Consider the following 15,750-nt stretch of genomic DNA (forward strand, 5'->3'; position numbering starts at 1 on the left):
GTAGAGAAAATATGTGCATGAATCAGACGCTGCGATGTCATAAAAAATATGTATATTCAACATTTCCAAGGCATAAGTAAACACACAAGTAAGAGTTTACAGAATTGCTCTGTCTCTGTTGCAGCTGGGCATTGCATTATTTGTGCCTCTGTAATTATTTTGACACTGAAATGAGTAGTTGCATATTTGCTTCAAGGAATGTTAAAATATCTGGTAGCAACAGAAATAAATAGTTATTTAATGGAAAATCTCTCCAGCGCTGCAGCCTGCTCCTTGTCAAGTGCCCTGATAATTAATGATCTGCCTCTCAAATCTCATCAGTGCATAATGAGGGAACAAGTGCTATTAGAAAGACATAAGTGAGACGGTTATCTGTAAAGAGGTATTGTAAGCCCTGGGCATACTGACAGGCTCAACTCTGGTTTTTCGGACAGCCAAGATGCAAACAGCTTTGTGATGTTCGATGAACTAAGGAGGCGATATCAGCTCCACGCAATGCCATTTCAGGTCTTTGTGTCTGAGCTGAAAGTCAAGTTACCAAGTTGCATGACTCAGTGAAGTGAATACACACATAGATGAATCTGCAAATACAATATTTGGCAAATATATTTTTTGCAACTGCTCCTCTCCTGTCATGTCTCCACAACTCTGCAAATGACAGCAACCACGATGCCTGCGGACTCCCATTTCTCTTGTTTTACCACAAAATAAGATGGTAAGATGGATGCTGCAGTACACAAGTGGATCATAAGTGCCAATGCAAAGCTGTAGGGCATTGCTCTGACACTTAAATACATAATATTAAATCACAGCATCATGCAGTGAGTATTGTCTCCTAATAATACTTCAAAGAAGTTGAAAACACAGAGCTCATTTGAGATTATAATTTATAGGAGCTGCATTATTATCTTGAAGGAGGAGTTATTTCATTAGCAAGACTGTACTCCTCTCTCCACAGACATCTGGAGGATGCTCATTTCCTGAGGAGGCAAACTCCATCAAGTGGAATTTAAAAATCCAATAAAAATCTTGATTGTTCTGAGCTTTGTGAATAAATAGACTTGGCCTGTGAAATGTGCAACAGTGCTGTAAGCAGGTTGTGTTGAGAACAGCGTGCAGAAGAGGACACAGAGATATGAAAATTACCCAGTTAATTCTTTCTGAGAAGTATCTGCCAATTATGAGCTGATGGGGGTAAAAAGTGCATTTTTGGTGCTGCAGATTTATCGCGAACGATGATCTTTTAGTGCAGTACATCACACTGTTAATTTATCATGACTTAAAAGTCTAATCTCTCATGAGCAGATATGATGATGGTGCTGAGGAGTGAGAGGCGATTTTGATGGATTGGTTTATTCTCTTTGAAGCAGCTGCTCTGAATATGATGCAGCACACATTGTGTTCAAAACAAAAAACGGCTAGCTCACATTAGCATACACAGTCATATACACACTTGGATGGCAGATTAAGATATAAGCATGTATACTCTGTTGAGGCTGAGACCCCCCCCCCCAAAAAAGAGCAAAGCTAGAGACTCCTGGAAGTCAGAAAAAAAACTCTACTTGCAATAAAAAATTTAAGTGTAAGTTCAAAACATTAAGCAGACAAACAAATCTTTAGGACAAGAAGAAGTTCAATCAGGGATGAAAAAAGACAGAAAGAGAGAAGAGTGCTAAACACATGGATGAACTAATAAGGGGAGGAGAGCACTGGAAAGCATGGACACAACATACAGAAGCAATCTGGCAAATCAGCAGTGGCAGCCGGTGGTATGTTGACAGTAGAGGTGATGAGATAAGAGGGTCAAGTGAGTGGAGAGGAGGAACACGTCTGGTGGTAGAAAGTGGTGGGAAAACACATACAGGTAGGACTACAGTGGAAACAATCAGACGATTAGACAACTTACTGAATGTTTAATTTAGTTGTATGTTGTAGAATATGTCTAATTCTAGGAAGGCTAAATATGTTATACAGAAATCTTTAAAAGGCTGTAGATGCCACAACCCATCAGCTTTTTACCAGCTCCCAGCTCAAAGCTAGCCTCTTTGATGGTATTAGTGTTCATGGAAACTTGCACATCTGTGAAGTCACATTTGATGCTGGCAGAATTTTTGTTTGCACCAGTTAGCTCGACTTTATTACCTCTCAGGCTAACTGGTTTCTTGCTTTGCACCTGCCCTGCTCTTTTAACCAAAACACTGTGCCTTCATCTTGGCAATCTTTGGTTTCCAGATGCTCCAGATATGTTTGCACACAGGCCGTGACAGTGTTAGCTGCAAGGGTGAGGGCTGCTGTTAAGTGTAGCCAAGTGGTAAAACAGAAACAGAAAAGCTGCTATGAAAACACCTTTGGATGTATGAAACGGTCATCTGAGTGTTTGTCCATAACCAAGTCAGAGTCAAACACCTTTCTTTGGTTTTGCTCCATACTCTGTAAAATGCACTGCCAATTCATTACCAGTCCCACACATTTCACTGGCTCTAACTGACTGATCGTTAGCGTTACAATAAAATCTTAATGATCACTTTATGCTTGGGTACAGTCTACATATAAAGAATAAGCAGAGGAGAAATGTAACCCCTCCTTGTCGACAGAAATCTGATGACATGATGGATTTTTACAGACTTTTCCAGGATGTTTAACAGCTAAAGATTTAGACATGGACCGCTGTCATGTTTCACACCACGGAGTCAAACCACACACACTCACAATTGTTTTAACTGGCAATTTTCCGAGCTCTTCCGAGACATATTTTGGGATCAGTCCACTGTGGTCTCACATTGTCACTGTCAGGGAACATTCTGAAATCCCTAAAATAGCCACCCACTGACATTTCCCTGAAACTTCCCAGACAGACATGCTCCCAAGATGGAAATTTTTCAAAGCAATTTACAGCTTTCTCCTCTAACTTTATTGTTCCTCTGATTCACAGGAAGATAAACCCACACCAGGAGGCTCAGAGACAATTATGGTGACTTTGCATATTATTTATAATTTCAATGAATGCACTTTGTTTGCTTTTGATGAAGTCGATGTTGAGCTGAGCATGGGTGCAGTATTCATCACAGGGAGAACAGTGCAGCTTCTTCTCATGGTTGTACCATAAGGACTCAGTGGAACATTAAATGATCAATAGCTCCTTACATAAAAGCTAAAAAATATGCTCATAAATAGGAGAACTTGGCCTCCTTAATGTGATAACAAGCTTCATAGATTGTGGTGTGAGCAGACATCCATCTTCAGGATGACAGCAGCAGGTTTTGCCACGCAGCAGACGTTGGATGTTGGTAATGGGAATCCAGCTGAAACTTTAGAATAAAATGTGGCTGTAAAGCACTGCCAAGCTCGACAGATCACGAAGCAAGACACCAAATGGTGTAAGAGTTCTTTTGTTTTCCCTGCGTGCTCATTATACAAAATCGCTCAGCCCTGAAATATTGACAAGAATGGTGTTGGCAAGGAAAATACAGTGAAATCGTGAGAGAAAGTTGCAGGAGTGCTTTAAAAAGGTTTGAAACAAGATTAAATCCTTTAAAAACAGTGGGGCAAAACTCACAGTTTATTAAAATTCAGCTAATGTTGAGTTTAAGCTGAATTCTGTTATCTTTTAAAACATGCTGCAGCTTGTTTTTCGGAGCTATTTCCTAAATAAATCCAGATATGATCATTTTATGAGTGTAATCATGTGATGAAAAGGCTGATGGATACGACAAAGAAAACCCACCCAGTTGCTTTGGTTTTTGACAAAATACAATATTTATCAGCTTTTTGAGATGATGCCAGTCCAAGCTGAGAGGGAAAAAGAGACAAAACACAAGCCGAAATAAACGACAAGAAAGTAACAAAAATAGTCAAAGTATTTCACAGTGCAAAAATCTGTTATATACACAGTGCCGGCTCGTATTTACATTTGTATGAACATACAAAATACAAAGAATCCAGAACCCACAGGACTAATAACATGTCTTACATTGTGTACCAGATCCAAAACAAATCATCATAAGCTGAAGAGAACAAAATTCATACTAAAATAGATAATAAACATCTGTTTTTCTTATGAGAGACATTAGCTGTAAAGCTTAATCTGTCATGAAAATTGTCCCTCACTGTTCTTTCTTAACACCTGGCTGGTACTAAAATAACAATATTAAAAAGATTTTAAAACTCAATGGCACAAGTTCAAATACCAGACTTATATGATGGAGACCTGCAGTAAAAAATACTTATTAAATTTTAATTATTTGATTCTTTTTGATAGCAAAACTGGGTCATTGCAGTCAGTAAATAGTTTTATTTATTTACTGACTGTATATGTGAACAAGCAGCCCATAGATAAAAATTTATTGTGTGTGGTTCAATGTAATCCCCGTTTTCAAAGTCTCCTTATTAATCTGATCCCCAAAAAGGCATAAAATGACAAAAGAGGCATTCATTCCAAATTTAAACAAGGCTGGTCTATTAATTTATGTTTTGTGAAGTTTGATACAACGAAAACAAATAAACAAACAAAGGAGTTTTGAGCATTTGCCAGACCTACATTATTATATGTGGGTCATGGTTTATCTGCCTCAGGAACAGACCAAGCAAGTCAGCACATTTAGATACCAGTTGCCTTAGTTTGTTATGTAATTAAGAAATGACAGAAGTGGTGGAAGTCGAGTTACGGTCTGAAAGGCTAATTAAAATCCTGTCTGAGCAAAAGACTGCAAAATATTAGAACATTAAAACAAGCCTGAAGCATTTTGGAAATAAAACCATGTGAAATAAAGTCAACACAAAATAATCAGCCTGTAGCGAGCAAAGCTATAAAATAAAAGCTTGAAGAAAAAAGTGCAGGATGTCTAATTCTACCTCAGTTGTTCAGCATGGTGGTGGATCGATGATGCTTTGTGTTGCTGTGACTGGGATGAGAACATTTCTCTGATGAAGAGGAGCATGGATTCAATAACTCATCATTTGTATAAAAGCTGACAATCGAAAGAGGACTGGCTTCTACAGAGGGACATCATCCTAAACACACCACAAAATCCACAAGCTGAAGGTTTTTTCCTTATTTAAACATAGTTGAAAACCTGGGAATCCTGGAAAATCTGTGATGAAAGATTATTTTTTAAATACCTTTCACCAGAAAAGCAGGTAAAAATCTCGCAAACAAAAATATTTTAAAGTTGTTAAATAAAAAAGTACTTTGCTTAGAATATCATCATCTTTACTTAAAACCTTTTGGAAATCAGGCATTAATTGCTTTCTGTAGATGTTAAACAGAAACTGTAGCAGGACTCTTAGTATAGCAAACCTGTGAGAATCGCTCATTGTCATGTTGTTTATTATAACCATTTTATAGCTCATTTCTCACACAAATTCATATCCAAGAGTCATCCCAGTTAACAACATAACCTAAAAATCAGCACACAAACTGTAACCAGACTTTCAACAGACTTTACAGCAAAAAACACTGTAGCACCATGTAGACAGAGAAGAGTCTGAAAGTAAAAACAAAGACTGACTTACAGCTAACTGAGTTCTTATAAGGACATTAAACGTAAGTTAAAGGACAGTTCAGATAATCTGTTATTTCATCAAATAGTTTGTATAATTTGTACACAACTGTAACCAACTTGTATGCAACAATTTCCATCTTTATCAAGCAGATCCAGCAGAGGCAGCATGACCTGATGTTCTTTAAAATAAAATATAGAAATACAGAATGTCACATACTTGGACGGCTAATTCTTTTTATTCTGAATAATTTAGTTCAAACTGGAACTCTTTTGCAGTCAGTTGTGTAAGCAGAGCATCAATTTTCAGTTAAGGAGTGAAAACAAATTATGGCTGTAAGCAGCCAGCGGCTTTAGTGACTATTGGCTACATGGACTACAGTTATAAATGCTTGGCTCTGGCTGCATTTAAATGTCAATTAATGGATGTGAAATTAAGAAACTTGCAGGGATTATAAGTAGTTTTCTATAAGGTTTAAAAGAAAGAAAAATTTTTTAAAATAAAAGACAGAAGAGGAATACAAATGTGAATGTATCCAGAACCATAAAAGAATGAATTTTCTAGTTAATGTTTGTGCAAGATTGTGATAAATGTGAATATCCTTCCTAGATAACAATGGTTGCAATCTCCATATTTCATCTTTCGTCAGCCTTTCTGTTGCTCGGGATGCTCAGTCACACCAAAGGTTAAAAACGAGTTAATAAATACACACAGATGATGGAGTTTTTAAAGAACTGACATTGAATTTTAGCCACCAGGAGCAATTGAAGGAGGACAGAGTAAAACCTTTGTGAGGATCACTGGTACGACTAATGGCACGCTTCAATTATCTCATCAAAACATCTCTTTTCAGTGTTAAAGTTACTTCTTTTTTCCTATTAGCTGGTTTTACGTATGGATTTTTGTCTCTCTGCCCTGTGATCATCAACATTAGCACAAAACACAGCAAAACAACAGCTGTTGAGAATGCATCATCACAGGACGTACACAAAGCAGTGGGCAAGAAGAAAACACAAAGAGAAAAAAAAATCTTTTATAGGAAATATGGTAAACGTACATTATATCTACACATTTCCAAAGCTTCAAGCTCAGAGGTCGTTTTAGAGCTGGCATGGCACAAAAGTTCAGATTTGTAAGTTTTCTCGATGTCTTTTGCGTCATGTTTCTGTGCTCAGCTGGACAGAGAAACTGTACCCTTTGGTATCGGTGAGGTTAGGAATGATTAGGTCTTCTGCTTCATCATGATAATCCTCATCATCCTGCTAGTTATTAACCTGCAACATCATGCCAACTGCTAGCATCCTCTCTGCCACATTCAGCACCATCATGGAAAAGAGAAAAAAACAGCACAGTGTCTCCACACCAGCCTCCACCACTGCCAGAGCGCACACACAGATTAGCAGCTTCAGGAAGTTGAAGAGCAGCTCTGCTTACATACCACGTTTTCCACATCGAAGTTTAAAAAAAAATGAAAATAAAATAACCCAGCTGCAGCAGCAATTTAAAGTAAAATGTAAAAGTGTCCGCCTCGTAGCTGATCCATCTTGCTCTTGATGAGCTCTTTATTTCCAGACCCGTAATTTTTATCCTGTGCTAAACAAACCAGCAGAAGCCTCTGAGATTTAATCACTGAGATATGGCGGTCAGGCCGGATTCATTCTCTTTTCTTACAGTACATTTCCGTTGCTCTTTTGCTCTTCTTGGGCTGTTTACGTTGCTATGCTCCTCATCCTCAGCATGACTTAGGCATATGTGTCTCCTGATTTCAGAGCCACCAGCTCAGAGTCCTCTGTGTGGCGTCCGTTCAAGTGTTCAGTGTTAGTGTCGTGGTGGTACATGAAGGCGGGCACCTCTGTGATGGAGGTGGCGGTGTAGGATGTGGAGCGCATGGAGCAGTGGTCCTTTCGTCTCTGACCCCACTGGGTTTTATACTGCATCCACTGTCTCTTTAGAGCTGCCTGCACCTAGAAGACAGACACAATAAGCAGATCTTACACTCATTAGCGAAAACACCAAAAACATTTCTTCAACTTTCCACCGAGCGCGCTCCCTTCTTCTGTTTTGTTTGGTCACCACCAAATGATTCCAGCAGACACTGAAATTTACTCACAAATCAAAAGTGGTTACGGTGGAATGTGAGAAACCAGCAGCTTGTACAAACAGCCTTTCGCGACTATATTAATCAAACCTACTAAATTTTAACTGATGCGTGAGTAATTGCTGCAGCATATGTTGATTGCTCAAATTTGAGCCACATTTCCAGATGTCAGTTAGGAAACGTAAACACCAAACTCTCTTTTCTTGGGTTATTTGTACAGGTGTAAGCTAAATTTATTTAGCATGTGATAACATATGTACTGTATGTAATAGTTATCTGAAGGTGTATGATCTTTCCCTCATGGCCAAAATAAAGTTATCATCATATTTACAGTTTATCTGCAGACTGTGGCATCTTTTCAAGACTTTTTTTCCTGTCCTGCACAAATGAACTGATCAGAATATTATACAACTTCAGTAATTACACATATAACATATCTGATGTCAATCAGGAACTCCACAGGGATGTTCATCAGTGCCATCTTGCTGCAAACATTTAACTCAGAAGACACATTAATTATCAGGCAAATTTGTTTTGTATCATCTCATATTCCATTACTATCCAGATGACATACTGTAAGTAACTCCTCATAATCCTCCTTATTTAGTCCTTAATGTGATAATCAGTCACAGTGTTATAAGAAGCATCTAATTAGTCTTCCAAATCCAAATTTCAGCAGGGATGTTGGCTGACAAGAGTTTAGAGGCTTGTCGTTTAATAGACTGACATTAAAGTGAAACACATCCAGAGGCAACTACAGTAATCAAAATCCAACAAATAACACTGTAAATAAGGACCTATGACTTATTTTGCCACCAAGACTTGTAGCCAGTGCACTCTCATTCTCAATCTCGCTACATACTGCTACTGGTAAAGAGTGCTTCACATCAAGGTTCAGCACAAGGGGGACTGATTTATGTCGGCATACAGCCAGTGATGATAAACACTGACAGGAAAATGTCATGCTATAGTGCTGACTTATCAACAATCAGCAAAGGTCATGTAAGGGCACATTGTTAAGGAAGGAGGCGCGTTTATGTTTAATGACAAAGATGTAGATAAAATCTTTGCAGGTCTTAAATCCAGTGTTGTTGTCATGGTAGATGCACAGTCTGCTCTGACACAAATTTTGGCCTCTGGGGCATTCAGACACACAGTTGAGGATTTGGCCAGATGACAAAATTAATGCCACCTGGACCCAAACAGAGTTTTGCAGAGAGGCAAAGCCAGAGAGCAACAAACTGGCTTATGACGATGATGTAGGGTGTATACACGGCTTTCTGCTGCAGTTTTCTTTTAAATATTTCAACACAGCAGGACTCAAATACTCAAATGAGTGATAATACTTAAAAGGCTTATGTTACTAATGCCAGTAGTATATCCTATCCAACTGAGCTAACCAGGAGTTATTACTTCAGCTAAGGTGGCGGTGATGAAATTTTCAGGAAGGAACATTCATTCATTCATGTTGTTAATTGAACTTTTCCTTTATCGAAGGCCAAAATACATTATTTATGGTGTAAATCTCACTTTTGAAAGCATAAAAACCAAGCATGGTATCATTTTATTTTATTTTAATGAAGGGGTTCCACGAGGAAAATAGGTTATGAAACCACTGATCTAGATCACCGCCTGGATACAAGAATCATTTAAAAGATTGTTTATAGGCATAGGGCAGGTGCAAACATCTGGGAACACTGGGGAACTTTGTCACGTCAATGAAAATAAACAGTTCCTAAACGTAACATTGTTGGATTTTCAGCTGTAAACATAGTTGTTCCACAGACAACAAGAGATGTGACAACTGGTAAGTGGCTATCCAGCATGTTAATAGTGACGGTAGACCTTGAAGTCCTTCGGAATATTTGAAAATTTGTTCATATCATTTTGTGACTGGTGAGGAAAACACTTATTATGATATTACAATTTAAAACTAACGGTTGTTTTTGCATAGATGCAAAAATACCATGAAATGGCTGCTTACATTAGCAATAACAAATGTCTGTTGGTGGTTTTTGTGAAGTTCTCAATGTTTCTTGTTCGCAGCTCCTTTGCAATGTGACGGCGGATAGACATGGGGGCTTTCTTTCAGTCCTAACAGCTAGCTTCACCTCATATCTTTTCCAGCCTTGACACTGAGGGGATCAATATAAAACTATGACAATATGGAAAATTTTCTCTATGGAGAAAACTTAAAATGATTGTTATGAGCTGTTATGATCTGGTTTGTTTTGACCACGACCATGAACAGTTTTGTTTCCACCGGCAAACAAATTACAATGGCTTGGTAGACGTCTGCACTCCCTGAGTGCTTCTAGTATTATTAAGCAACATTACAGCAATAAGTATAAATACCACTCTGTGGATGTCATATAGCACCCATTCAACAGTATTTCACAGACAATAAAACTGTCAGTCAGATGTCATTTTAAAAACAATAGAAACATATTTGTTCTCTCCGTACTAACAATGCAGAATGATGCTGATTTGTAAGACTGGGTTTGTAAGAGAGGGAATGTCCCCTCTGGCTGTCCACCTCATTACCAGGCTGCAGTTTTTGGAGCATGACCATGATCGTTTTTGACCAGGGACACAACTGTTTAGAAAGTTATTGCAGCTTCTACAATTGCTGCTACACTGAGTATTGTTACAATATCTACCTAAGAATATTCATATACGTTGTACTACCTCTACTGAAACAGTGGAAACTAGGACTACCAGGATTACCAGGAACCAGAATAACTTCTCTACAGCAGAGATATCAGCAACTGTCAGCCAGACTTTAAAAGTTTCCAAAATCAGCTTTATGAGAGTGCAAAATTCTAGTTGTTGTGAGTGCTCCAGTAGGATTTCACTCACACTCGTCACAGCCAAGTGACTGTACCAGATTTGTGCAAGTGGTGCGGATAAATTTCCCTCTGCAGATGATTCCCTGCTGAGAGATATGTGCATTATGCATGCACATGCTTGGTTTTATATGCCCTGGTTTCAGACTAATTAAACACTATATCAGGGCTGTAACCCTTGCTGCACTACACGTTAACCAGGTTATTCTTTAACACCCTAACAGTAGTTCAATTACTCTGGGTTCATTAACACACAACAATCAAATGATATAAATGAAGCCACTAATTGTCATTAATGAGACAAAAGAGCAGCTGAGGCTTAAATCTTCCATGCAGAAAGTCCTGGTTGATGTCACAAATACAACTTGAGAGCTGTTTCTCTCACTGACCCATCCTGACAATGGAGCCTTTGAAGAGACAAGGCAGGCCTGTGCAGTCTGGCCTTGACATTAAAAACCTCAATTAAGCCCAGCTCCAGGAACCCGTGTCCTGATTAAGGGAGCATGAATTGGTCATTATGGGAGTGAAGCAGCATACCATCTCATTCCCTTGTGATATTTGTGTGTTTTGCCCTTTAAACATATGCCCCACACATTGTTTTTATACCACAAGTCATTTCAATGTTTTCAAATTATTCCTCTGGCTCTCATGAGTGAGCTAAAAGCTGACCTATTTTCCAGGTTGAAGGTATAAAACACAACTATTAATTCTACTACCTACTCAGTTCCTGCCTCTGTGGCCTTTTCTTCTCATTCTACAAAATGCCTCATAACTTCCTTTTGTCTTTGGGTCAGAATATTTCTTACTTAACTAATGTCACAAATGAAAAAAAAAAACCAAAACAAAACAAAACAAAACATGAGTTTAATTACCTGACCTGTTAGCACCACTTAAAACTGCCCTGGACTCTGTCCAGATGATAAAAAATATTGAATTCAAACTAAAGGCACATAATCTTTGTGGAGACCTTGAATTTCAAAGCATCTTTCATGCAATAAGGCTGAAGAGCCAAGAGGTTTCAACAACCTCATTAAGCTCAGAATCACACTTTTGTGGAAATCTAGCTTGTTGGTTTGGTGAAGTGTTTGAATCCAGTTCAGGATGATTGGAGTCAGACAGCTGCAGACAGATTTAGAGAAGCTGACAGACGTGAAAGGAGTCAATTTCCAGCTGAGCTTGGCAACCGCTCAGTCGTTTATTCAACGTGTCTTTCTTCTCACCTGACATGACCCTTCAGCTTTTTACTGCTGCAGCATCAGGATTAGCACAGCAGTTCAATTTAGACAGCTGTATAACCTGTCAGAACTGAACTTATGACAACTGAAGCAGCAAAAACCAAAGTTTGATATTCATGGGTCATTTCCTGCTGTGCTGTCAGGTAAAGACGTATGTTGAAGAGAAGTGACCGAGAAGAGCATAATCTGAACCATGTTTAACCTGAAGGAGTATGATGCCTCATGCATAATGCCACAAACAATGAGCAGCTTTACTGCTCCATGACTGAGCAGCTCCCAGTGTAACATGTGCAGGTTGACCTTTATAAAAGGGCAATTGCTCCTTTAAAAACACAACAATAGTCTGTCAAACATGGCACCAGGGTACAATATTTTCTCAAGAATAAGTCGGCATTTTGGGGAATTTTTCATTTCTTTTCCAAGAAGATTAATACAACTTGTGGACATGACCATGTTTTTTTTATTTTATTATTATTATTTTTTTTTTCATATCTAGACCTAATCCTTTATTTTTATGCCTAACTATCCTAGTTGAAGTCCATAAGTAAAAGGTTTTGGGTCAGATAAGAGTCAAACTTGGTTCTCTTACTTGAAAGTTTGAGTTGTAACACCATGTTTTTACTCCCTCCTGCCACCTTATACATTTTTAGAGGCATGTAAACAGTTGTGTATTAGTTTCATTTAATGTAAAATTGTAAACAAACATACACGTAACGTTTTTGGAGTCTTAAAAATGTAAAAGTATTACAATTTGTGAACATATGGGCCAGCCTCAAATAGTTCAAAATATAGACATACAAGGATTTTATAATCCAAAATGTATATTAAATACAATTTTTTAACCGTTTCCGTAAAACTAATGTGTTGTGCAAAGTGGACCAATGTAGCTATTATACATTCTGGTGTGACTACAAAACAAAAATCCTTCTGGCAGATGAATATGAATTGTGCACATTTTTACAAACATATTGCAGTTTTTTTTAATCTTCTATTTTTTTTTTTTTTTTGTACCCAGACCTAATTTTGTGGCCTCTGCTAAGGGAAAGCAAAACAAATCCACAAAGACCCCAAATGCTGGTTCTGGCTCTGGTGTATGGTATGCTCTTTGTCCATGATTGGTCAAAGCTGTTTTGGCATCATAAGGAGGATTTACTTGGTTTTAATAGTAAATGTGAGCAAAAATTTAATTTCCTACAAAAATCATTTTAAAAAGTACTGTGTTGGATAGAAGATTAACTTTGATCTCTTAGTTGACAGTCACGTCATTAATTCCACTACAAAGCACATTTGGCCCCTAAATAAAGACTTTTTTTACTTCTTGAATCCAGTAATGGCTCTTTTTCTGATCGTTTGCCATAGATTTTGTGTCCAGGTGCAGCAAGAAAAAAAAAAGAATACTTTGTTTCTCAGGACACAAATCAACAGATTAAGATTCATGAATTTGATAAACTTTCACAGGACTGTGCAGGTTTATATGATCTTTTTCCTTGTTTCCTGTCAGTTTGTCTGTTTTTACAGCCTGCGATCCTCGTCTGTCCCTTGGCAGTTCATCTCCACTGTCTTTTTGATTATGTTTGGAATCTTTTTCATCTACCCGCCTCAGTTTAAGATTTGTTGGCATTTTGCACAGCTCAGCCTTGTAGGCTCACCTTTTGTTTGCCGCGTGCCTGTTTGCTTCCATTTGTCTTGCAGTTGGGTCTTCCCCCTCGACTTTCCTTAAAATCTAGCTCTATTTTTAGCTTACAGAGGTGAGAGTTGTTCCAACCTTCTCATCCAATTCTCCAAAGAGTTAAAGACTTCCTACAATAATGTGTAAATGCATGAACCGTCCTTACCTCTCCATTGAAGAAGCAGAATATTGTTGCCACCAGTAATCCCTGGAAAAGGGAAAAACAAGCAATTATTTTCTTTTTTTTAATTTTGATGATTTTCTAGAATAAAGTTAGAAAAAAAATATTTAAAAAAAGAGAGAAAACAACACAGCTTTGGTAGAACTATGAAACAATAACTCAGAAAGTGAGCTTTTGGTCGTTAACTGGTTCTTTAAAAGATAATGCAACGATGAATTACGTGAATCAATCTCAATAATTCTAAGTTAGAAAACAGTTTTTACTCTGAGTGCTTTCTGAGGTTTCAGCTCTAAAGTTAAAGTGTTATTTTCTATCTTAGGATCGCATGGGATTACAATATTTTGAATATTTTTTCTTCTTCATCAGATACGATTTTCATCAATGCTGCAAAACGCTTCAATCCACGGAGCAGTGGAGCAGCTCTATCCTGTTTCATAGTGCACCGCTGAATTACCTTTGAGCTGACCACTTACTGTGGAAATTTAATGAAAATTTAGATTAATTCTGTAGTTCAGTACCCACCTGGTAGTGCATGAGTATGTGCATGACGTACTCGTAGACCTCACCAGCCAGCCGGTTCTCTGGCCTCCAGGGAAAAATGACAAACTGTATTCCCAGCAGGGGCACCAGGATCAGGGTGGCTCTCACCGCCTTCATGTACATGTTGGACTCTGCCCGGTGCGTGTCTCTCAACTTGGTAACTAACACTCTTATGATATTTAGTAGGAAAAAGAGGTTCACCTGCAGGAAGTAAACAATGAAAAGTCTGTGTTGTCAGAACTTCGGAAAATTGTGAATAATGATTAGATTTTTTCCTGATGAGACCCATTTTTATTATTTGAACATTGAAGTAGAGAGCTGGCAGACTCACGAGCAGTGCTGCGACTATAGGTCCATGAACCGCATAGAGCAGATGGGTCTCCACACTCATCCAACAGCTACAGAGGGAAAAACATATCAGTCAGTGCCGCCTGCCACCCAAAGTACACATGCACGCATGCATACAAAAACACACGTGCAGATCAGCACACTCGCTCTACCACACACAGTTCAGCACATGTGTAAACATCTTCTGTTTATTTAGAGAAGTTTCTGGAGCATTACTCACTTGTCATCAAAATACTTTTTCCTCGCCACGGCGTGGATGGACACAGGCACGAGAGGAAAGCCTTGAGCAGGAAAAGACAGCGGCCGTGTGAGGTGAGATTCATTTGTCATTCATGCAACAGTAAAAAAGTGCAGTTAGGTGTGTTAGTTTTAAACTTTCTCAGGAAAATAAACTTTCCTGTCTTGGAGAGAAGGACATTTTCATTTCTAGAAATTTTCCTATCATATTGCATTGTGAACAACAACACAGCTAGATGATTCATTTTTTTTTTTTTGTAGCAATTCTGTGTAATTTAACATTATGACTTTAAATAACCAAGTGGAGCGAGAGCTCAGATTTTGACTTCTTTTTGGACACAAACACAAAAATCCATAAAAGAAAATCTGTTTTTTAGCCACAGATAGACCGAAAAAACTGGCCTTCCTCCATCCATGCAAATGAAAAGACAAGATTCAAGGTTATGTTAACATTTTAATGATGAGCATCAATTAAAAGTTCCATACCAAGCTTGTTTTACCGACTGCACTCATCATTCCAGGTTCAAACAGGATGATAAACAGAGCAAGAGTGACACAAAACTGCAGGAGGACCAATAAACCTGTCAGCATGTCCACGCTGTGTAAGAATCTGCTGACTGCAATTACACTGCCAGATTATGTCCATCTTGTTTAATTGCCTTTTTTTGGGGAGGGAGGGGGTTCAAACTGTGATTGCTTTCAGAAAGGAGAAAGGACACACATCTGAATATATTATGCAAAAGGTAAAAAAGAACACCAGCTAATACTCACCCCAGCCCAGGAGGTAGTACCAGTGCAGATGCTGCTCCTCTGCAAACACAGCCACCACAATGAGCGTGTGCAGGTAGATGCCTTCACAGAGCATCCAGAAATAATTGCAGCCCAACATATACATATGGAAGAAGTGCAAGACCTTACAACCAACCTGCAGAGAGAACACATGCAGTTATTTGCTGAATGTGTTTTATATTAAAAGATATTTATAAAGATGATTCACTTGAAATTCTCCTTACATCATCTCAGCTTGAGATTAAAAGAAAGAGGAAAGCATCTAATGGGATCCCGCATTGTTCGTGGCAGACAATCATTAGCTACTG

At 38.3% G+C, this 15,750-nt stretch overlaps 1 protein-coding gene across 2 annotated transcripts in view; it reads right to left on the bottom strand.

Moving 5' to 3' along the window:
* Nucleotides 1-3,732: 3,732 nt before the first annotated feature.
* calcr (calcitonin receptor) overlaps nucleotides 3,733-15,750 on the bottom strand; it is a 60,165-nt gene continuing 48,147 nt past the window's right edge. For both annotated transcript variants that reach the window (XM_041967194.1, XM_041967195.1), the window contains exons 17-22: nucleotides 15,425-15,578; nucleotides 14,637-14,697; nucleotides 14,400-14,466; nucleotides 14,051-14,269; nucleotides 13,514-13,555; nucleotides 3,733-7,463 (exon numbers count right to left, since the gene is read on the bottom strand). In XM_041967194.1, the coding sequence (XP_041823128.1) occupies nucleotides 7,242-7,463; nucleotides 13,514-13,555; nucleotides 14,051-14,269; nucleotides 14,400-14,466; nucleotides 14,637-14,697; nucleotides 15,425-15,578 (765 nt within the window). In that variant the 3' untranslated portion in view covers nucleotides 3,733-7,241. The remainder of the gene's footprint in view (nucleotides 7,464-13,513; nucleotides 13,556-14,050; nucleotides 14,270-14,399; nucleotides 14,467-14,636; nucleotides 14,698-15,424; nucleotides 15,579-15,750) is intronic.

The sequence above is a fragment of the Melanotaenia boesemani genome, chromosome 17 (genome assembly GCF_017639745.1).
Source record: "Melanotaenia boesemani isolate fMelBoe1 chromosome 17, fMelBoe1.pri, whole genome shotgun sequence".
NCBI classification, from domain to species: domain Eukaryota; kingdom Metazoa; phylum Chordata; class Actinopteri; order Atheriniformes; family Melanotaeniidae; genus Melanotaenia; species Melanotaenia boesemani.